This window comes from Ambystoma mexicanum, chromosome 10 (genome assembly GCF_040938575.1).
Source record: "Ambystoma mexicanum isolate Mex_15411 chromosome 10, UKY_AmexF1_1, whole genome shotgun sequence".
Classification (NCBI taxonomy): Eukaryota; Metazoa; Chordata; class Amphibia; order Caudata; family Ambystomatidae; genus Ambystoma; species Ambystoma mexicanum.
In genome coordinates this window covers 1,404,020,013-1,404,044,412 of record NC_090932.1, presented here as the reverse complement: position 1 = coordinate 1,404,044,412, position 24,400 = coordinate 1,404,020,013, and the positions used below count along the sequence as shown (strand labels likewise).

General features: G+C 47.2%; 1 protein-coding gene across 1 annotated transcript in view; it reads left to right on the top strand.

Annotated features, from left to right (window-relative positions):
- The window catches only part of ACACB (acetyl-CoA carboxylase beta), a 3,851,763-nt gene that overhangs the window by 2,569,776 nt on the left and 1,257,587 nt on the right, over positions 1-24,400 (top strand). Inside the window, exon 37 of the mRNA XM_069619430.1 lies at positions 22,692-22,895. Coding sequence (XP_069475531.1) covers positions 22,692-22,895 — 204 coding nt within the window. The remainder of the gene's footprint in view (positions 1-22,691; positions 22,896-24,400) is intronic.

Here is a 24,400-nt window from a genome sequence, read left to right as displayed (position 1 = left end):
GGGACCTTGGTGCTAATTACGGCACCATAATTTACGGTGCCGTAATTAGCGCCTCCCCATTCCCATTGTGCCCTATGGGCCAAAAATGGGAATGGGGAAGGGGCCATGGTGAATGGGGAATTACCGCCCCACCAACCTTGTAATGGGGCAGTAATTCCACCATCTACCATGCCGGAATCCGGCATGGACCATGGTGCTAATAGCTAATAGCACCATGGTCCAATGCCAGGGTCGTAATGAGGCCCAAAGACTCCAATTGATCAGAGCAGTCCTGGATGCATCCCTGGGGAAAGCCTCGCCACCCGAGGTGAGGGCTCAAGACATTTTACAGATGGTGACAAAATTCCAGAATGCCCAACATCTCCCAGCCTTAGACTTTCTGAGGTTGCTCGGCCTAATGGCATCCTGCATTTTTCTGGTGCCACAGGCTCGCCTGAGAATGAGATCTCTTCAATGGGCTCTCAGGACCCAGTGGTCACAGTTCTCACTGGACCTCCAGTGGTGGGACTGTCGGGAAAACATCTTCAAAGGAGAACCTTTTTGGCAACCATGGCCGTAGATAACAGTAGTGACGGATGTCTCACTCACGGGGTGGGGACCCCACACCAACGAATTGACCATCAGCGGTCGTTGGTCTACATCGGAGTCCAAACTACATATCAACCTCAATCAGATGCTGAAGGCCTTTCTGCCCTCTGTACGAGGAAAGAATGTCCTGATAATGACGGACAACACAGTGGCTATGTACTACCTCAACAAAAGAGGCATAGGGTCACTACCACTGTGCAAAGAGGCAATGCAGCTCTGGTTCTGGGCAATACAAGAAGGAATCTCTCTGTGGGTAGTTCACCTAGCTGGAGAGAAGAACACAGCGGCGGACGCTCTGAGCAGGCAGAGCAGTCTCCCACGAGTGGGAACTCGCTCAGGAAGTCCTTCAGGAAATCTTCACCCTTTGGGGAATCCCTCAAGTGGACTTGTTAGCGACCAGTGTCAACAGGAAGTGCGAACTATTCTGCTCATGGTAATTTCCCCTGAGAGGAGCTCTCAGGACACGTTTGTAGTGGACTGGGAATGTCCACTCGTGTACGTGTTTCCTCCAGTCCCCGCCATTCCTCGTGTATTAAGGAGGTTCAGGAAAACCATGATCCTAATTGCCCTGGATCGGGCCAGGAAAACGTGGTACCCGGACCTTCTAGACATGCCCATCTGTCCTCCTATTTGTCTTCCACAAAGAAAGGATCTACACTCTCTCTTTCGAGAGAGAGAGAGGGAGGTCATGTTCTCAATCCAGATATCAGGCATCTCAGCCTTCACGCATGGTTTCTGAAAGGCTGAGATACAAAGTTTGGGACAGTTAGGCAGAATCCTGTGCAGGTGTTTAGGGACCACTGCAAAAAGATTAAGACTACAAGAGTAAGCAGTAAACCCAATTAGTAGCAACCTGCACCACCCAGATTTACCTGGTAGCTGTGGCTGAGCAGTCAGACTTCTCTCAAGAAGAGTAGGGCAGTATATAGCGCATACACAATAGGACTAACAATACAGTAGAACAAGCAAACACTGACCAGAGCTTTGGTATTAGAAGTATATAATTATTTATTTAAAACACACCTTATGAAAATACACTGGCACTAATATATCAAGCAAGTTCAAACACAGTCACTATAAGTATATACACCTCCCTAATTAATTATTCGACAAGTCTAGGCTAAAACACCACTTATTAGCAAAACAGAGGTGAGCGTGTAACCTAGATGGCACTCCAATAATTTGTTAAAAAGGGAGAGAAAAGGCAGAGCATGGGAATAACACAGTACCAACACCTTTAAGAAACCACAGCAAGTCAGGAGAGGCAGGGTCTACTGTAGAACCGAAGTTCATAGGCCAGGCCCACTCTTTAGAGAGAGCAAGGTTGGATGTGCCCAAGATCACACAGTGGAAATGCACTCAGTCTTTTCAGAATATGTCAAAAAGAGGTAGGACCAGTTCAGAAAGGCAAAGTTAGAAAGTAGGGGGCCAACCCAGTTGGAAAGTCAAGGATTTACGGGACACCTTGGACAGTCCGTTGCAAGGGAGTCCAGGCGGGACACAGTACCTTAAATGGTGAGAAAGCTCCAGCAGTGGCAGTTGTTCCTGGCAGCGGGTGCAAGTCGTGGCTTTGACCAGAGGAAGGGATGATCTCGTCGAGGAAGAAAGCTGGAAGTTGTTGCACTGCCAGGGATGAAACCAGCCGCGGAGTTCCCGATTAAAAGGTGCGTCCCTTTTATTTGCAGTCAGTGGTGAAGCGTGGCTATCCAGCCACCGGGGTGCTTGGCACAGGCAATTCTACTAGAAGGCGAAAAAGGCAAACTGGTTGGTCCCACCAGCTCAAAGGGAAGAAGACTCTCCTGGAAGAAGATCTCCTCTGTCGTTGCGGAAGTGGTGAGTTTGTTACAGCAGGGCTCCACCGGTGGTGTCGTCGTTGTAGATGGCTCAGCTTCTCCCCTCTTTGGATTCTTTAGGTCCTGTGGCGACTTCTAACCACCTTGAGAGGGGCGGCTCACCACTGGGCCAATCACGCAAGAGTGAGACTTGAGTTGCCAAGGCAACTCAGACCAGGGTGCCTAATCCCCCTCCCACACATCCTGTAGACCCCAGACAGAGTGGCACCATTTGGAGGGCTTCTGTGCAGAAGCCCGCCAAATAGTGGAACAAAGGGCTCGACTTGGGTTAGAGTTTCAGAGGCGAACACAAACGCCATTTTAAAACCGAGTCCTGGCAAAAAACAACCGGGGAATTAATATTAAATAAATAACCCGGCGGTATCTTTAACATTGCACCAAAAAGTGGTGCGTTTAAAATCAATGGGAAAATCCCATAAGAAATTTTCCGGTGGTATCCACTGCCACCAGCCAGAAACTCGACAAGGGGGGACTGGACAGTGCCCCCTTGGAAAACAGACCCAGGGACAATCGAATGACCCCTACCAGTACTTCCACAATGTGCTGGTTTGTACTGGTTCTGTTCACAATTTGAGACTAGTAAAGCCAATGGTGACTTTACATGCCCTGGGAGACAGTAGTCAGTCCCAGGGTATGGAGTCTGTTTGGGGGTCACTATGTCACCCCTGTGTTTCTGCACTGAGGGTGCTGTGTAACACACATACCAAAAACACATGAAGCCCTATGGAGTAAAAGACCCCATAGCCCATAAAACACATTCACAGTCAAAGGACATCCTCAAATCATGCCTCAGAGTGGGAGAAAGAGTCTCACTCTTAGCAGGAGAAATAAAATAAACCCCAAAACTCCAGCAAAGCTGCTGGGGGACTCACTAGGTTTGGGAAATTAGCCTTAACAGAGAATTCTCCCTAACAGGGACCTCCCGGACGACGTAATGGAGGAGTTGCTTTCGGCCATAAGGCCAGCAACCAAATCCTTATACCACTGCCGTTGGAACAAGTTCAGCAGTTGGTGTAGGTAAAGAATGTTAACCCTTTTACATGTAATGCACCAGCTGTCATGAACCATGGACATAGCCCCTTCTGGTCTTCCTGGTCCTGGTCCAGACGGAGAGTGTGCTCCTTGATACTTCCAACATGGCCGTGCCCAGTGCCGTGTTCCGTACTATCCAGTACGTCAGACACGGCACGTTCTATATATGGGCCATGCCCCCGCGCCTCCGCGCGTCTCAACGCTATCTCTCGGTAGTGTCTCGACATGTGTGTGCTGCTCGGCGTTACCCTTCCAAGTTCCTGGCCAACTCCCTTATTCTTTCTTCCCTTTTCCCCTGTTTCCAGTATCTCTTATCTTTCTTCGATCCTCTTCCTGGACGTCCTGGAACACGCGACTTTCTGGAGTCAGACTCGACTCGCGCGCACTTATACAAGTCCCGGTCCGGCCGGGAGAAGGAGTCCTCCGCGGAACGCCACAAGAAGAGAACTCAGGTGAGCCGGGGGGAAACCTTTGACACCAATGGTGTTATCTTTCCTTTTGCACTTAGCAAATCTAGGGCTCCAGGTCGGCACAATTAAGGGTTACCTAGCAGTGCTGTCCATCTTCAAGTCAACAGTTGAGAAACCCTCCTATTTTAAAATGCCGTTAGTAATTCAATTTTTGAAGGGGTTGACCAATGTCTACCCTCCAACTTCTTTTCGAGTTCCCTTGTGGGATCTAAATTTAGTCTTAAAATTTCTAATGGATACTCCTTTTGAACCCCTTCATTCATGCCTATTGAGATTTCTTACCCTCAAAACTGTCTTTTTGGTGGCAATAACCTCTGCCCGAAGGGTGAGTGAGTTGCAGGCCTTATCCTGCAAACCTCCCCACAATGTCTTTCATAAGGACAAAGTTGTCCTACAAGTGAAGACTAATTTCCACCCAAAGGTTGTTATCGGAATTTCATATCACCCAAAAAACAACCTTACCTTCCTCCTCGTCTGGGAAAGAGGTAGAAAGGTTGCACAGACTTGACCCAAAGCATGCTTTGAGTTTCTTTATTAGCAGACTAGCAAGACTAAGACGGCCTGACGAATTGTTTATAGGGTACACAGGTCATAAACTGGGCCTAGCCATCACCAAGCAAACCATTTCTAGATGGATCATTCTAACTATTGTAGAATGTTATAAATTAGCAGGTAAAGACCCTCCAGAACATCTGAGGGCTCATTCAACCAGGGGTATTGCAGCTTTGTCAGCTCTTCAAAGGCGAGTTCTAGTAAAAGACATCTGTGAAGCTGCCACATGGTTGTCCGCACACACCTTTACAAGGTTCTGTAGTGGCCTCAACCCCTCAAAAAAGTGGCCTCAACCCCACTGTTCGGTGATTGCCTCAGCCTCAATGTACTCCAAGCCACAGTCTTCCTCGGCTACCTTGTCCGCAGCGCTACTAGGCAAGGAGGAGAAGATCTTGGAGCCATATGGAAAGGTGGTCTACTCCAACGCCTCACTGCTCCTTCATCAGTCTAATGCAGACGCTATGCTCGCAGCCGTTAATCAAAGGATTTGGCGGGAAATGGCAGACTTCCGTCTGGAACTTCTGGTGCAGAGTCAGGCACGCTTCAAGGCAGAGCTGGCAGAAGCAAAGATGGTGGCACAAGACATTATGGAGTCCACTTTGGCACATATAGACACCTCAGGCTGTGCCATCTGCATCGCCGCGGACATGGGAAGGACTGCCTGACTTTGAGCTACCAGGTTCAACCCGGACAGCCAGGAGCGCATATTAAACCTTCCATTCGAGGGTAGCGACTTCTTTCATTCCACCAGTGATGAGGAGCTTGATCAGAAGAAAAACAGTTCCCAGACTGCAAAATCCTTGTCTATCCTCACAAAGTCCACACCCAAGTCATACAGCCAGACGCACTAGCGTTCTGACAAAGGGCGGGTCTTCGGTGGGTTCCGGGGCTTCCAAGAACGAAGGTCCAGGCAGCCGGACTGGTCTCCAAGTCAGCACCACCACAAACAGCACAGGCGGGGAACAAGGGCTTCTTTCAGTCACCCTCCTCAGCCCCAGCCTCAGAGGGAAAAAAGGCATGACGGTCCCCTCCGGGTCAACGTGTCTCTGGTGGGGAGCAGGCTTGCCCTTCATGCACATTATTGGCGCCTGTGGTTCGCGGACCCCTGGATCTTGTCAGTAGTGTCCACAGACTAACGCCTACCGGTTCCTCCCTCTCCTCTCTCCTCCCCTCCATCCCACAGATTGGGACAGCAACTCTGTTGGCGTAAATTCGATTGCTCGTAGAGAGCCAGGCAGTGGAAGAAGTCCCAGCCTCCCAGCGGGGTATGGGCTTCTACTCCATGATTTTCGCCATACACAAGAAGAACCAGGCTGGCCTGAGAGTTGTGGGACCTTTCCACCCTGAACCTTTCCCTCTCTCTTCAAAAGTTCAAGATGGTTACTGCAGTGCTTATTGCGGAGATACTGTGCCTGGGAGACTCAATGTGCTCCCTGGATCTGAAAGATGCATACCTACACGTCCCGATTTGGCAGCCTCATTGGTCCACTCTGAGGTTCAGGATCATGGTCTTTCATTTCCAATGCAAGATTCTACCCTTTGGCCTCAATTCAGCCCCCAGGATCTTTACCAGACTTATGAACGCAGTGGCAGCCCTTCTCGGGGCCCAAGGTCACCATGTCTATCCATACCTAGACGACTGGCTCCTCAGGGCGAGATCCCCGGAGGCAGTCCATCAGACCTCCTCCTCCTTCATGAATACACTACAGGAATTGGGATTCTCCATCAATCTCAAGAAGTCACAGCTGGAGCCGGTGCAGACTCTAGCGATCCTGGGCCTCATCTGGGATACCAGCTCTGAGAGAGTGTTTCCCTCGAAGGACAAGATCACAGCCATCAAGAGGGCCACAGGTTTTTTTCTCAGCCGAGCAGTGACCTCAGCATGGTGGTACCAGCACATCCTGGGTACCATGGCGCATTGTCCACTGGCAGTGCCATACACGAGGCTCAAAATGAGAAGATTACAGATGCACTTTGCAGTCTGATGAGTCAGGAGCGGGCTTCCCAGGCGTAACTCATCAGCATTACTCCTTTTCTCCACCAGGACCTTGTCTGGTGGAGCACGGACTGCAATTTGAGGATAGGCAGACCCTTCCGGCAATCAGCACCATGGGTTACCATCACCACAGGTTCTTCCTTGGAGGGCTGGGGGCGCTACCCTGGACAACCACAGCTTCCATGGGGTTTGGTTTCTTCAAGAACAGGAGGCCCATATCAATTGGCTAGAGCTGAAGGTGATCTGGCTGGCTCTTAAAGCCTTCCTTCCGCTTATCAGTTGCAAGATGATCCTCATTCAAACTGACAACTCCACCTGCATGTATTACAACAAGCATGGTGGCACCAGGTCACCTTCCCTATGCAGCCTGGCAGTCTGCCTTTGGGAGTGGGATCTGGAGAACATCATTCACTTGAGGGCAATCCACCTCCCGGGGGGCTCCAACCAGGAGGCTGGCAGGTTCAGCAGACTGGGTGCAGACAACTATGAATGGCGTTTGAGCGAACAGGTCCTTCAGGGGATCTTCAACAGATGGGGTCATCCTCAGGTGGATCTCTTTGCCACCTGGTCCAACAGGAGGTGCCCCCAGTTTGTGTCCTGGCAAGGACAGGGCTGGGGCTCTCTGGGCGATGCAATGCGATGCAGATACAATGGGACAACATGAACGCGTATGCCTTTCCTCCCACGCCCCTGGTCCACAGGTTAATCTTCAAGATCAGGAGTCCCGGCACCTCCGTGTCATTCTGATAGCTCTGTGGTGGCCCGCAAGGCCATGGTTCTCGTAACTACTCAGCCTGTCGGAACAGGCCCCGGTGCACCTTCCACTGGGTCCAGCTCACCTACTCTCACAGCAGAGAGGCACGGTCGTGCACCCCGCCCCCCAGACGTTAGCCCTCGCAGTATGGTACCTGGTCACATTAAAGCATCTGCGTCTGTCACAGGCTAACCTAGACATCATACAGGGTGCTAGAAGTGACGCTACTAGGCACCAGTACAAGAGCAAGTGAATTAGGATTTGTCACTGGGCAAAAGCAAAGGGAGTCAATCCTGTAACTTGCACGCTGGATGACGTCCTATCCTTCTCAGCACACCTCACACACTCTGGGGTGCAAGTAGACACATGCTGCACCTACCTGGCAACCAGCGGAGCCTATAGGAACTCGGAGGAGGAGGTCTTTTCATCCTTCAAACCCGATAGTTAAGACATTTGGCGGGCCTCACCAGGCTCTACCCACCTATCAAGAAGCCACACCCGGTGTGGGACCTCAATGTAGTTTTGGGCGCCTTGGCGCATAAACCGTTTGAGCCAATGGTGTCCGCGGACATCAGGTTTGTCGCCATTAAGACAGCCCTCTTGGTGGGTCTTACGTCTGCATGCAGGGTCAGTGAAATCTAGGCACTGGTGACTTCAGAGCCCTATAGTACCTTTTCATAAGGAAAAGGTTGTCCTTAGGACTCATTCTGAATTCCTACCTAAGGTAGTCACTTCGTGTCACCTCAATGAGGAGATAGTGCTGCCTACTTTCTTCACGCACCCCAAGGACGAAGCACATAGGGTCCTGCACTGTCTAGATGTCAGGCGTGCTCTAAAATTATGCCTGCACAGAAACAACAGCTTCCGCAAATCAGAGGCTCTTCGTCACCTTCGGTGGGTCAAGGCCAGGCTATCAAGCTTCCAAGGCTTCCATAGCAAGATGGATGGTTGCAGCCATCAAGGAGGCTTATGAGGGACAGCACAAATCACTACCGGCAAATATGCATGCCCACGCTATCGGAGCCACGGCTGTGGCTTTTCAGAGACATGTTCTGTGGCAGGTCATCAGTAAAGCGGCTATGTGGGCTAAACCCCAGGCCTTCTGCAAGCACTACTGCCTAGATGCCAGCGCCAGGTCGAATGCAGCATTTGGTCAGGCAGTGTTAAGGAATTTGTTTTCTTAAGAGGCAACTCTCCACCCCGGGCCTACATTCAGTTGTAATCACTGATACAGTATGGAGGAAATGGAATGGGACATAGGAGTAATTATAAGTTACTCACCGTAGGGACTAACGTACTCCTAGTCCATAGTCCCCTTTTTTTACATACGTCCCTCCATCCTCCTCCTTAATACAACTGGTGTCAATAGGCAATCCTAATATTGTCGACCCGTCAAAGGGGACTGAGGAGTAGCTCTGGTGGGCGGAGGGGCGGGGAAGAAGATTTTTACTTGTGAAAAAGGTTCCATCTCCCGTCCCTAGCGAGGGACGCCCATACATTATGGAGGAAAGGGGGCTATGGACTAGGAGAAAGTTAGTCACTACGGCGAGTAACTTATAATTTCTTATAATTTCTGACCGTTCCTTAATTTTGTTTAAGGTAGGGAAACCCCTCTAAGTTTTAAGGACAAATAGGCATTTCACTTTAACCAAGGCTAGCTCCTGTCCCAAGCTTGTCCATAGCTTTCCTCGCCGTTCGTCCAGACAGTATGCCCGATTTTGCATCATCCCCCTGATTGCTTGACCTGTGCATCCTGATCCGGATGGAACGCCTAACTACAGTAAGGCTCACCTCGAACTACTCTACTGAAATATTTGCTCCCCCTTAACACTCTTGTGCTAACGCCCCCGCATTATTCTTCACAGGACTCATGCATGTGCACACCCAGAACATCCCTCCTGAGCTCCGACTGCCAAATTATTATTGTTTGTTGTTACTGATCGCTCACGCTCTCTCCTCGCCCATACCCATTAGGTACAGCTGTCACTATCCGACACACTCTCTGTCGCTCCTAGTCACAGCAATACAGATGCCTGATCCCTCTGCCTTCCTGTTGGGTCTGTATCGACCTCTAAGCAGCGTTTGCCGGTACACTGCTTCCTCATTGACGCTCTGTGCACTATGCACACTTGCTGATACCCTATTGACCACGGAGCAGTAATTACCCTGCACTGCCCTATTAATGTTGTATTTGCACGTGTTTATGTGCTGCATCTATTTTGATACTGCATCTACCTGGAGTTGCTATAGTCTTAAACTGACCTATTAATGTTGTATTTGCACGTGATTATGTGCTGCATCTGTTTTGATACTGCATCTACCCTGAGTTGCTATAGCCTTAAACTGACCTAGTAATGTTGCATTTGCCCGTCATTATGTGCTGCATCTGTTTTGATACTGCATCTACCCTGTGTGCTGCATCTGTTTTGATACTTCATCTACCCTGAGTTGCTATAGTCTTAATCCGCCCTATCAATGCTGCACTGTTTACTAGATTAATGGTTGCCACTGTATTGAACACTGAGTAGTGATTACCTTAATTTCCTTACAGCATTCCCACTACTATGATTGTCCAGCCCACTCCCTCTGGCTGCACCCACTGCACTGTGTACCTCCTCCATGTCCTATTTGTGCTGATAGGTCCCCTCTCATGTTGCTGCCTCACCACACCTGCTACCTCATCACTGACCTACCTTCCCACGAACCACTTACCCCCTCGCCCAGTCCAGCCACAACTGTCAACCATCATGTATCCTTATCCATATGCACCCGGCATTACTAGCTCCCCGCGCCCCACTCTGCATCAAAACCCACTGCTGGCTACAGCCACTACTGCCTCCTCTAGTAACCCTTACCTCAACTCCCCTTCCCTCTGGCTTGAACACTTTGCATCCAAACCTACCCACAATCAACCTTGCATGGTGCCCCTGAGAAATCTCAGACTAGGATCCAGACTAGCTCATGCCTCCCACCACCGTAGTAATATCAACCAGCAGACCAACCGACTTCACCTGGAGTCATCAGCCCCCACCCCTCGCCACTCTCCCTCACCCACATTAGACGTACATCTTAACGTGCGCACCCAACCTCAGACCCACCCCGTGCCCCTCAAGGCAGCCCTGATCAATACCGGATCACTCGCAGCACACGCACTTGATGTGGCCGACCTTATCACGACCTTGATTTCCTAGCTGTTACCGAGACCTGGCTCCATGCAGCTTCAGGCCCACTACTATCACTAGCGATCCCTGATGGCTACACGATTATAAGAAGTGACCGCAACACTGGCCAATCTAAAGGAGGCGGCATTGCCTTCATACACAAAATCACCATCAGTCTTCGCCTCGCCACAGTTCCCCAAATCAGCTCTGCTGAATTACTCCCAGTAGAGCCTGCCATCACCCCCAATCAGACTATTACACTCCTCCTTATCTACCGACCCCCTGGTCCTTTATCCTCATTCGCTGAAGACCTCTCTCACATCCTTACTGACAACACCAAGACAAAGTCCAAAATCATTCTACTTGGTGACTTCAATCTAGGCTACCTAGACCCCAATGATGCACCCGCACACGACATCAACAACCTACTACTCAACCTAGGCTTCTCACAACAAGTCGATTCGCCAACACATTCCAAGGGCAGGACTCTCGACTGGTTAGCCACCTTAAACTGCGACACCAATGTTAGGCAGAAACCTGTGCAGTTCCGTTTGGGAACACTGCAAAAGCTTTAGGACTACAGGTGTTAGCAGTAAACCCACTTGGTAGCAGTCTGTACCACCCAGATTTACCTGGTAGCTGTGGCTGAGCAGTCAGACTTCCCTCAAAAAGAGTTAGGCAGTATGCAAAGTATACACAATAGGCACTCAGATACAATAATACAAGCAAACACTGACCAGAGCTTTGGTATCAAAGTATATAATTATTTATTTAAAAACACACTGTTTGAAACACTCCAGAACTCTTATTGTAAAACACTCTAAACACAGTTACTATTATAATATATACAACCCTGGTTCCTTATCAGAGAAGTCTTAGTTAACACCACTTATTTCCATACAGAGGTGAGCGCTTAACTATAGATGGCACTCCAATAAGTTTATGAAGAAGGGAGGGAAAAAGACAGAATATGGGAAGATAAACCACTGTAAGCTTTAGGAACACTATTAGCAAGGCAGAAGAGCAAAACTTCACTTGTGAGCCAAAGTCCATAGGCTGGGCCCAATCTTAGAGAGAGCAGAGCACAAATGCGCCCAAGATCACACAGTTACACTAGGCTTTGAGAGTCTTGCAGAGAGTTCGAAAAGTGTTTAGAGAGGCTCAGAAAAGTTTAGCCAGGGTGTCCCAGGCTAACCCAGGTTCGAAAGCAGGGGGCTAAATCTACCCCATACAGTCGGTGGCAAGGGAAGCCGGGCGGGACACGGTACCTTAAATGGGAAGGATCCTCCAGCGGTGGCAGTTGTTCCTGGCAGCGGGTGCAAGTCTCGTCGTCGTCCAGGGGAAGAGAAGATCTCGACTTGGAGGAAAGATGAAGGTCGTTGCACTGCCAGGGAAGAAACCAGCTGCAGAGTTTTCCAGTTAAAGGTATTACCCTTTAATTCGCGGTCGTGGTAAAACGTGGTATCCCGGTTGCCGGGGTGCTTGGCACAGGCAAGGCGGCCACGAGATACGTCAGGAAGGCGAAAAGACAGTGAAACTGTTTATCCCCACCAGTCAAAGGAAGAAGACTCTCCGGCGGGAGATCTCCTCTGTCGTTGGGAAAAGTGGTGAGACGGTCCAGCAGAGCTCCACCGGTGGTGTCATCGTGGCATGCCGGCTCAGCTTCTCCATCCTCGGATTCTTAGATTCATTCACTCAGCCTAGCTGTCACTCAAACATTCTAAGTGGTGAGCCGGCCGGCTCACCACTTGGGCCAAGCAGGACGGAGTGCGACTTGAGTTGCCTAGGCAACTCAGTCCAGGGTGCCTAAATCCCCCTCCACCCCTCCTAAGTACCCCAGACGGAGTGGCACCACTTTGGAGGGCTTCTGTGGAGAAGCCCGCCAAAAAGTGGAACAAAAGGGCTCGACTTGGGTTGGAGTCACAGAAGAGAACAAAAACGCCATTTTAGAACCGAGTTTTGGCAAAAAATACCAACCGGAGAATTAATATTAATTAAATAAACCGGCAGTATGTTCGAGGCTATCGTAATTAAATAAATAAAGATAGTAGCCTCGAACAATGGGAAAATCCCATAGAGAAATATTCGCGGTTGAATATAAAAAGTAGTATCCACTGCCACCAGCCAAAACTCGATCAGGGGGGACGGAGACGTGCCCCCTCGACTAACAGACCCCGGGGCAATCGAATTGCCCCAGCCAGTACGTCCACAATATGATGATTTGTACTGGTTCTGTTCAGAATTTAAGATTAGTAAAGTCAATGGTGACTTTACAGACCCTGGGAGACAGTAGTCAGTCCCAGGATATGGAGTCTATACTGGGGAGTCACGATGACACCCCTGTGTTACTGCACTGAGGGTGCTGTGTAACACGCATCACAAAAACACATGAAGCCCTATGGAGTAAAAGACCCCATAGCCCATTAAACACATCTAGAGTCAAAGAAACATACTCAAATCATGTCCAAGAGTGAGGGTAAAAGAGTCTCACTCTTGGCAGGAGAAAAACATAAACCCCACAAATCAAGCAAAGCTGCTGGTGGATTCACTAGGTTAGGAAACTCAGCCTAAACAGAGAATTCTCCCTAACAACCAACATTGTATCTAACCAACCTTGTACCTGGACAGACCACTACCTTATCACCTTTAGTATCCACTTTAAAATCCCCCACACTGCACTGGATATCGCACCTGCCACGGCCACAAGAAATAAGCGCAACATAACTTGCGCTAAACTACTCCCTCTCATCCTCCCCGCGCTCAACGATCTCTCATCCACATGCTCTGATCTGTCAGTCCTGGTAGACCCGTACAATCAGACCGTGCTGCAAGCACTAGACCTCATCGCGCCTACCAAACTCAGAAAACCCAGACCTCGGGCCCACCTCAACTCCTGGTTCACGCCACGATTGAGATCCCTTCGCAAGAAAAAAACGGTCTGCGAATCACGTTGGAAAAGTCACCCAACTGAAACAAATAAAGCCAGTGTCTCGCTAGCTACTCTCAATTTCAAAGAAGCCATACTGCAGGCCAAAAGAGATGAGTACAACAAGAGCATTGAACATGCCCAATCCAACATCAAAGAACTATTCAGAATCCTTAAGGAATTCAATTCAATTCTTGAATCGCCCGCCACCCCCCCACCCCCCTCCCCTGACACCTGTTCCAAAGACAGCATTTGGTGTACCAACATTCAAAAGGCCCTCCTGGGCAAAATCGCCACCCTCCAAATCAAAATCAACGACAAAAAAAACTGCTTGAAGTCTAGCTCGCAACAAAAAAATCTTCCAGGTCAACACCAATACCAATCCTGATAACATCAAACCTTTCAGCTTCACTCCCCTATCCATCCCTGAAGTTGAGCCCATTATCAACAACCTTAAACCTTCGAACTGTCAGGGCGACCCTGGCCCAGCTTCCATCATCAAGGAGGCTTCGCATAGTCTAGCACCCTCATAAACTCCTCCTTCAGCTCTGGGAGTGTCCCTGATAACCTCAAGGATGCCTGGGTCATTCCCCTCCTTAAAAAACCTATTCTGGATGCCAACATAACCACAAACTACAGGCCCATCCCCACGGTCCTGTTCCTTCTGAAGATTCTTGATCGAGCAGCTTACCTGCAGATCCAAGATTACTTGGAAACTAACAATCTATTGGGACTTAGGCAATCAGGGTTCTGCCCCCGACACGGCACGGAAACCGCCCTCCTAGATCTTAAAACACCGATTGAAGACCTAAAAGACAAGGGCAAGTTAGCCCTCCTACACCGATTAGATCTCTCTGCAGCCTTCGATCTAGTTAACCACCAAATCCTTTGCCGCCACCTTAAATCCGCCACCCACTTCTCGGACAAAGCCACGACATGGATCTCCTCCTTCCTGGAAAATAGATCCATGCAAGTCTTCTCCCCTTCTGCCACCGCCAACCCTGCTCCGGTCACCTGCGGGGTTCCACAAGGATCGTGTGGTTCCCCAGCACTCTATAATGTATTCATGAAGCCTCTCTTTGACATACTGGACTATCTGGGTATCCCATATACCAATTATGCTGATGACACTCAGATACTCATCCCCATCTCTGGTGATCATAAAACTGACACTCTAGCTATCTACTCCATTTACCAAGTCATTCAAGCCTGGATGGCGCAACATGAATTGTGCCTGAACAATGAAAAGACAGAGATTCTTATCCTAGATTCTCACAAAAGACTTAACAAATTAGATCCGTCCTTCAAAGCCTTCACAGTTGATGGCAACTCCATCAAAGTAGCCAAAGACACAAAAACCCTTGGAATCTATATCGACTCCTGCCTCTCACTCTCCAGGCAAATCAATGCAGTATCCTCTGCTGCATCATATACCTGCAAACTCATCACGGCCTGCCGCCCATTCCTATCACCAGCCAACTGCACTACCCTAGCCAGGACCCTAGTCCTTTCTAAGATAGACTATTGCAACGCTCTCTATCTCTGCACCAACCAATGTAACATCAATAAATTACAAATCATTCAAAATAATGCCATCAGAGCGGCATTAAACATCCCAAGGAACTCCCACATCTCAGACTCTATGCAGAGTCTTTGCTGGCTTTCAGTCTCCCAAAGAGTCGCACTCAAAGCGCTAGCACTAACTCACAAAAGCATCACTAATCAAGCACCTAGCTATCTGGCCAGTAGATTCTCTCTACACACCTCCTCAAGACCACTCAGAAGTGCTCAAGTCAACTGTCTCTCCATTCCTCGATTCATCCTCCAGAAATCAAGCGGGAGCAGCTTCCCAGTCCTGGCTGCAAAACTATGGAACACATTACCCAACCCACTCAGAGCAGAACCATCCTTCTTGGCCTTCAAGAGCAAAGCCAAAGCTTGGCTATCCTCCCTAGATCAGCCTTGATTCCCTGCACCAACTGCTCACTCAGACCCGCTACTCTAGCGACACCCTGATAGATGTTCTTCCTCACTGTCGATATTATGTATAGTATTTGTTTGCTAGCCTCAATTGACTATTTATTGTATTGCGTGTACTGTGTTGTAATTTGTATTATTCCGGGCACCTCAGCGCTGTGCCCCTACTATGTCTGTAACCCATGCTATGCGCCCATATGCCCTTGGGTCTGGTGCGCTTTATAAATAAAATAATACAACAAAAAATACAAATACTCTGATTTCAAAAAAGGTTTATGCCAACAAACATGACTTGCCTGTGTCAATCTCCTCCTTCTACACCCTTACACCAGAAAGAGAGAGAGAACGCCAGTCTTGGCGTGCAGCTGTACTTGAGACTTGCTGCTGCGATTTCATTGTTGCTCCATGTCTCCATATGCTAAAGTGGCTCCAAGCTACCAATTTAAAGTAGCCTGCCTGAAATTTGCTTAACCGTTAATTGCACATCTCTGCATTCCAAATACACTGCTTCACCCTGAACCTAGCTGTTTATCTACGCCTCATTTAAATCCAGGTGATTTTCTATGTATTTTTGCAAATCTGCCTCATTTCAAATCTAGGTGATTATCCATGCATTCCTGCTAATTCGCCTATCCTGATGCTAGGCATCTATCTCGCATACCTGCCAAACTGCCTCATTTCATTTTTAGGTGCGCTTCTACACATTTTAGCCAAATTGCCTCACTCTGCCCGTAATTGCTTACTCCTGCTACCCAGATTAACTACCATAGCTTGATGTTACTATCTTGTATGTGTCTACTCACTACCTAGCTGTTGGCCTATATCCTGATCAGCCTCAATAGTGCACCACCTACTAAGATGGCTCCACAACTACCCAACATGCCAGCTTTACCTAGATTTAATAACCAAGTACCTTATTCAGATTCTATTGACCATCAGGTGCTGCCACTTTCCAGTCACCCTCGCATCACTATAGAAAGGAACCTAGGACTTAGAGCCAGGCTAGCCAAAATCCATGAGCCCCTGGCCCGCTCACTGACTAACATACAAAACCGTAGAACGCAACCTCTCCGACCCAACCCCGCCATACAAATCAGTAACCCATTACAAAAACCTTATTCCACACCCTCTCATAACTCCCTCAACTTGGGCACTCCTCAACTTTCACAGGACAAGCGCCATACTACTACTTCAGAAAAGAGAGACTCTACTTCTAAAAACATAGTTAGTCCTAAAATTAAGGGAGCTTTGATCAACGCTAGATCATTGGTAATCCATGCTACAGAAATCGCAGACTTAATACTGTCAGAAGACCTCGACTTCCTCGCCATCACCGAAACTTGGTTACACCCAGCAGCAGGCCCTATGCTCATGCTGGCAATCCCAGACAACTATACTATCCTGAGACAAGACCGACCCAACTCGAGAGGAGGTGGTGTCGCCATTATCCATAAGTGCAGTCTTACCATGAGACTAGCCACCTCTCTAGATGTCCCCTCTTGCGAAACATTAGCAGTCAAAATACCTCTTACTAACACCCAAACTCTTAACATCTACTTGATCTACCGCCCACCTGGCCTCATTGGTACTTTCGATGAAGACCTCAACTCTATTCTATCCAGCAACCTTAAAAAATCCACTCAGGCACTCACCCTAGGAGACCTCAACTTGGGTTACAATGACCCTGAAGACCATCCCGCCAGCATTATAGCCAACACTCTCACTGAATAAGGCTTCACACAAAGATGCACAGCACCAACACACTCGAAAGGCAGAACACTCGACTTGGTGGCCGACCACAACAGCCTAGCGAATATTACTAATATCTCACCTTTAGCCTGGACTGACCACCACTTGATATCATTCTTGCTCTCCATCGATAGACCACCACCTCCGCCCATTATTAAGGCCCCACCCACCCTTACCAGAAACAAGAAAAACATGACAGCAGATAGACTTATCCCCAATCTACTCCCCACTCTTAACACATTGCCAGACGACCTGGACCCCGACTCCCTAGTCGAAGAATATAACAAGATTATGGCCACCTCGCTAGACCGCATCGCCCCCCTCAAACTGAGATCCAGCAAACCAAAAACGCACCTCAACAAATGGTATACACCATTCCTCAAAACCTAAGGCAGCAAAAAAGAAGTTTCGAGGCCATTTGGAAAAAATCCCCTACAGACTGCAACAAACTCATACTCGCCAAACTAGCTGCACTGTACAAAAAAGAAATCTACCTGGTCAAACGTACTTCATTTGACTCTCGTATATCCCAAGCCAAATCCAACATGAAAACTTTTTTCAATCATCAAAGAAATAGAAACCCCCACAGCACCCCTCGATACTTGCACCAAAGATAAAAGCTGGTGCTCAGATATTCAAAATGCCATAGCAAATAAGATTGTAACTCTTCAAAGTAAAATCTCCAGCAAAAGAGCTTCCGTGAACAACACTCTCAATTCAAAAATTCATGTCAAACCCTTACCCACTGACCTAGCTCGTTTCCAGTTTGCCAAAGTCAATATCTTGGAAGTGGAAAAAATCATCTTATCCCTGAAACCGTCCAATTGCCAGGGAGACTTGTGCCCTGCTCAGCTCATCAAAGATGCTGCCCGGGGCCTCTCCCCTTTCATCACAAAATTGATCAATGCCTCCTTCGCTACTGGATCCATCCCCACTAACCTCAAACAATCCTGGGTACTCCCATTATTGAAAAAACCTACCCTCGACCCTGCCATACCCACAAAATACCGACCTATAACAACCGTTCCCTTTCTCCTACAAATTCTGGACAAGGTTTCTTATGTACAAATACAGAAGCACCTGGAAGAACACAACCTCCTAGGATCTAGACAGTGTGGGTTCCGGCCCCAACACGGGACCGAAACTGCTCTCATTGACTTGAAAGCCCAGATCGATTCGCTCAGAGAATGGGCAAGCTGCCTTACTCCTTCTCCTTGACCTATCTTCAGCTTTCGATCTGGTCTATCACTCTGTCTTATGTTCACACCTCCACACTGCAGCTCACTTCTCAACAGAGGCTATCACGTGGATCACATCCTTCCTTAACGGTAGGACCATGAGGGTCTTCTCTCCCACGGCTGCAGCAGACCCCATACCTATCACCTGCGGTGTTCCTCAGGGCTCCTGTGTCTCCCCCACACTATACAACATATTTACCAAGCCCCTTTTCGATGATTTGGATCATCTCGGTATCACCTACACTAATTATGCAGATGATACGCAGATCCTCCTTCTGCTTTCTGGAGATTATGGAAAGGATTTGGCCTTGTTAAATAGGGTGCACATCATCATCCAGGCATGGATGGCCACTCATGGACTATGCCTGAATGATGATAAAACAGAATGTATCATCCTAGGTACCTCACTCAACATAAAGAAACTCGGCCCGGCCTACAATTCCTTCATGATTGACGGTAATAACATCAAAGTTGAACAGGAGGTCAAAACATTGGGATTCTATCTAGACTCCAATTTTTCCTTCAAAAGACAAGTGAGCTCCCTTGCATCCTCCACGGCTTATACATGCAAATTAATCCGTGCAGCTAAACCCTTCCTGTCGAATTCCAGCTGCCTGACACTCGCCAGAGCTCTTATTCTGTCTCGCCTTGACTACTGCAATGCCCTATACCTGGGATCTACTAAGGCTACCATGACTAAACTGCAAACCCTTCAGAACAATGCTCTAAGAGCAGCTCTGGGCATTTCCAGACGGGAACACATTACTAATTATAGCCAACAGAACAATTGGCTAACCACTAAAGACAAAATTCTATTAAAAACAGCATCACTCACTCACAAGTCTCTGAACAATGCCGCCCCAATTTACCTGATCAACAGATTCCACCGACAGTCCTCTTCAAGACCTACAAAAACTGTCTGTTCCCCACTTCAAGCGGGCCACCATAGGGGGCAACAGCTTCCCAGTAAAAGCTGCTTTGTTGTGGAACTCCCTGCCTCCAAACCTCAGAATTGACATGCCTTACCAGAATTTCCGCTCACTGGTAGTCTCATGGTTGAAACTCGAAGCCCACTAAGACTATGAAGTGCCCAGCACCACCTGCACAATCTGTAACCACGTGTGCCTTACTGCTTACCTGCTTGTGTGCCTTTGCTTACCTGTATATAATGGCCTGTAGGCCTACTACTGATTTGTATATAACATTGTTGTAGTTTATTCGTGTATTATGTATACCCTTTGTACTGTAACCAAGCTTCGAAAATTCTTGTAAATGCTGCGCACTGATACCCCCGGGTACGCTCGCGCATTATAAATAATAAAAACAAACAAACAAAACAAACGATGCAGACTGTGAGAGTGCAGCGAGGCATGGAATATGAGCAGCCGAAGCAGTCCTGGGAGGCATCGAGACTTGAGATGAAGCACCTCGGAGAGCCGAACCGAGGTATGGCAGGGAAACAGCCCAACTGTCCCCGCACGCAGCAAGCAGGAGAAGCGACCCTCCAAAGGTTAATGCAGAGTCCAGTTGACCAGTCTTGTAATCGGCTCTGTGACAAGCGAAGAACCGACCCAGTCAAAAGCTCCACCAGAGGAGCACTGCCTACAGCAGTCGGGTACACAGAGACAGAGAAGAAAGTGCCCCACAGTGGGTAGAGTCTGAAAGAACCCAGTGTGCGGAATGAGAGAGACTAACCCTAAGAGTGGGGAACCAGATGAAGGAGACCTCCACAGTGGTAAAAGAAAGAAGAGACCCCAGGGGGAAAGTAAGATGTGTGCGTAGGAGGAAAGCCTCCGACGCAGAATGGGGAGAGCCTGGAAAAAACCCTCAGTTGGGATTACGAAAAAAGTAGCCCCAGAAGGTGAATAGACAGGAAGCACTCAGAGTGGGGGAGTAGGAAAGAAAGAAGCCTCAGGGGTAGAATGTAAAGCCTTCTGGGTGAGGAGTAAGAGGGACAACCCCAGAGCAAGGTGAGACAGGCAGAATCCTGGTTTTAAAGGAACAGGGAGAGAGAGAAACCGAGAGGAGACTTAAGGGAGGGAAAAGAATCTCCAGAGTGGGGAGAGACTGCAGGAAACCCAGAGTGGAGGCTAGGATGGAGAAAAGACCCAGAATGGAGACTGAACGAAACCAAACATGGGACGAGACCCAAAAAGACCTTTGCTGGAGGACCTCTATAATGTGACAGCGATCAAATCTTGTTTAACTTGAACTATTAAGCGTAGGCAACAGCCTAATACAAAGAGGGACAGGGTTGGGTCGGAAACCAGCAGCCACCTCTTTCCAAGGGTAGTTCTCTAAAGTCTTTATTTGTTGTTTGTGGTTTTCTGTGATAGGGAAAGTAGTTAGATTAGAGCAGGATTCAGCACAGAGGATTTTATTCAGTTTAAGACTTCTTGAAATCCTGACGAGCATCCTTTTGACTTTCTTTCATAGCACAGGGTTTCAGTTTATAGGTTTACGGAAAGGTTTGTTTTAACTTGGAGAAAAGAAAAGAAAAAAACATTGAACCATACCTTTTTGTCCGAGTCCTGGTTCTGTTTTTCCACACCCTAGACCCCTTTTCTATATGCCCTGCTTTTAAAAAACAATACTTTTAGTTAAAGACAAGCTTCTTTGGTAAGTGGGGCAATTTCTCAGTTTTTATGAGAGTTGAGGAAGACCCCTCCACCACCTCCCCAGCCCGACACATGGGCCTTAGATGACTACATGGGCACTACAGCCTGGATTGGATCGCTTATCAGGTAAGGGCACCCTCATTGGATGTGGGTGCTCCTGCGTTTGCTTGCGTAGCTGATGGTTCCACCTGTAGGTTCCTTACTGCTTTGAGGCCCTTTCTTTGGGAGGAAGGAATCCGTTAGAAGTCAGTTACTTGCCTTGGGTAATACTTTGTCTGATAGATTAGTCTGTCCTTCCCACCAATATTCTTCATCGCCCTTATAACCTATACTTCACTACAGATAGCTCGTAACCTGTAGCAGTTCTGTGATTGCTCAGCCTCAGAGTGTGTGTTAAACAGAGCAGTACTATGGTCATGATGCACAGTTGGCTCCGTATATACCATCCATGACATCTTATCCGGAGTCATTGGTGGCAACGATGCTGAGGTGGAGCTGCAGTGCTCCCACTGGTGGCTGAAGAAGTTTCCAAATGCAGATTTGTGCCTGGAGTATAGTTCTAAGAAGAGTGATCTGTCGCAAGGATGAATAGTCCATTAGAAACACCATTAACAAAGGCAAGTAAACTGTTATTTGTAACAATTCCTGTGGACAGACTCTTATTCAAGGTTGTGCTGTAACGTGTTATACCATATTTTGAAACCACTCTGCTCCCCGGTGAACAGTTGGCCTTCACTGATCAGCATTCACCACCATTAGGTGAGCATTGGAAACTTTCAGGAAAACATGTTACCTAACTGTGGGTCAGTGAATCTGAGAGTGAGTGTCGGAACATTGATTGTCTGTCTAGGCAGGTGGGCTTTGTATACGCTGCCATGCTTTCAAATACGAGCTGCAGCAATCTGATCAAGGCTCTTCCTATTTGTTATTATTTATTTCTTAGCACACATTCACATAAGGGGACCCCCTGTCCTTCACAGAAGAAAATGTGTAACAACTGTATTGGAATAGACACTGGAATTTTTCTTCAGAATCTCATTGGTGTGTCAATCTGACAGATCCACAAAGAAACTGAGTTCTAAAGGGTAGCATCCTGGTAGGAACATGTTTTGTCAGCGGACCAGACAACATTAAAAACTCACTGGATTGTGACTGAAGAGCTAAAAAATAGAAAACTCTGAGAGAAACTTCAGTTCGTCTTGGAAAAGATCATGTGTGGCATAAGACCTTAAACATCATTGTTCCTTGCACAGGTAAAGAATGCAGTACTCTGCTTGTGTGTGCGATGGGAACCTTAAGTAGAATCCTGACTATGGAGTTCTGAATATTTTGGAGCTTTGTCATGTATGTGGGCCTCCCAAAGATATGACTATTGCATAGGCCATTTGAGCATATTAATTTATTATGAATATTTTAGGAGGGAAGGACACGGAAATGAGAATCCTTATCAAGCATCAGAGTTGATGAAAGCAAGTCTTTGGAACTTCACTGATCTGATTTGGAAATTATACTTTTTTTCATCTTGCTGTGGGAGCTGCCTAACGCTGTGTCCCACTTTTCCAGAATGTATGTGAGATTTTCATGTTAATCTTTTTTCAATGTGTAGATTGTGAGGTTGTTTATTACCTTCACTTTACTGCATAGCAGTTGCACTGGCTCTCTTGACTAATTGATACATTTACATTCATCAGAGAAAAGTGACTGTTAGTAGCATTATATGACTTAGTATCTTTGATCGCTGTTAAAAATCTTAAGGTGGTTTGTTTTTGTTTTCCAGATAGAGGAGTCTGTTCGTTCAATGGTGATGAGGTATGGGAGCAGGTTGTGGAAACTCAGAGTATTGCAGGCAGAAGTGAAAATCAATATTCGATTAACTCCCATCGGAAAAGCAATCCCTATCCGTCTGTTTTTAACCAACGAGTCTGGATATTACTTGGACATTAGCCTCTACAAGGAAGTGACCGACCCCAGTACTAGACACGTGTGTACCTTACGTTTGTTTTTATGCTGGTGGAAAAGAAATTGTCAACAGATGTATATTACTATTTGTTTTCAGTGACTTAACATGTGTGCTTATATAACCAGACCCCCTGAGATATGGTTGCCTTGATTTAAAAGTATTTTGATGTAAAAAAGATGTAGTGACACAAGAATGCGTACTATTAATGTTTAATTATAATAGACATACCCAGGTATAACAACATACTGAATTTCACGGCTGGTGTCCTTTTTCTGCTCTTGTAATTCAATGCAACATAAGCACAGTGCTGCAATTGTCAGATATTCCACATTTCCATACTAAATAAAATGAAGGCCAAATGGGTAAAATCCATAACTACATGTTTTATTTTAAATTAAATGTTTTTACATTTTTCTGAGATAAACACCAAAAAAGCTTTCCTTTCAATGTACACAACACCCGGTTCCATAAAGGAAACACCAAACTCCTCCTGGCTGTTTTCATAACTGCATGCATTTTGAGCAAATCTGGTATTTATTTGTGGGAATTTACTTGAATGTATGAAGTACTTTCTAGAAAGTGCTGCACATACAATTTAACTAACCGTTACAAAATGCAAAGTCATTTCAACTAACACCACAAGCGTCAGCAATTAAGGTGGGAAAATAATGCAAATAAGTCTTAAAAGGGAACCAGAACTGGTAAGAGAAAGATCGGAGTATAAAGAAAGGAAAGGCGCTCTCCATTTCTTTGGAGCTTGTAGAATTAGGCAACAAAAACATGGTTGAGTGTATGAAAATCACTTCAAAGAACTTGAGAAGAAGAGCAAAGAAAATGTGTAAACGTATAAAGGCAAACGGAAGGAAGATAAATAATAGTGAGCAAGAATGTGAAAACATTCAACTACACTGCAAGGGTAAAAAAAACAAAGCAGAGAAGGTAGAGAGCCAGCAAAGAAAATACAGAGAAAGAGAGATGTGGATGTGCCGAGCGGGATGAAAAAATAAATGAATAGCAGAGTTCAAGCTCTATAAGGGGGCAAGAAGTTGCATGAGGGAAGAGCAATAGTGAAAATAAGAAAATATCAGGAAGAACACATGTTTTGCCAGAAAAGGACAGATTTTATGCGTATTGTAAAGTTAGAGCTGACTGGTGCGAGTATGAGAACAAATATGTGTAGAACAAGACAATGAAGGTAACACAGACTGCAAACAGAGGTAGAAATGGGAAGAGTTGTGGGAGGGAAAGAATGTGTTGAGACGGAAGACCAAACTACAACTTAAATGGACCCAAGACTGAACCCTGTGGGACCCCATTTTGAAGTCAATGCAGGGAAGTGTAAGCTCCTTCCCATAATACTGTATAAGAATGATCAGAAAGATTGGAAGATGCCAGGAAAAAGCAGAGTCTGAGATACGAGAAGAGACATAGGAGCTAAATAAGGAGTGATCCACTGTGAGGGTGTGTGGCTAAGTAGCCATGTTGTAAGGACACATTTCTTTGAGCTCCTGCTGATCCGAGATGAT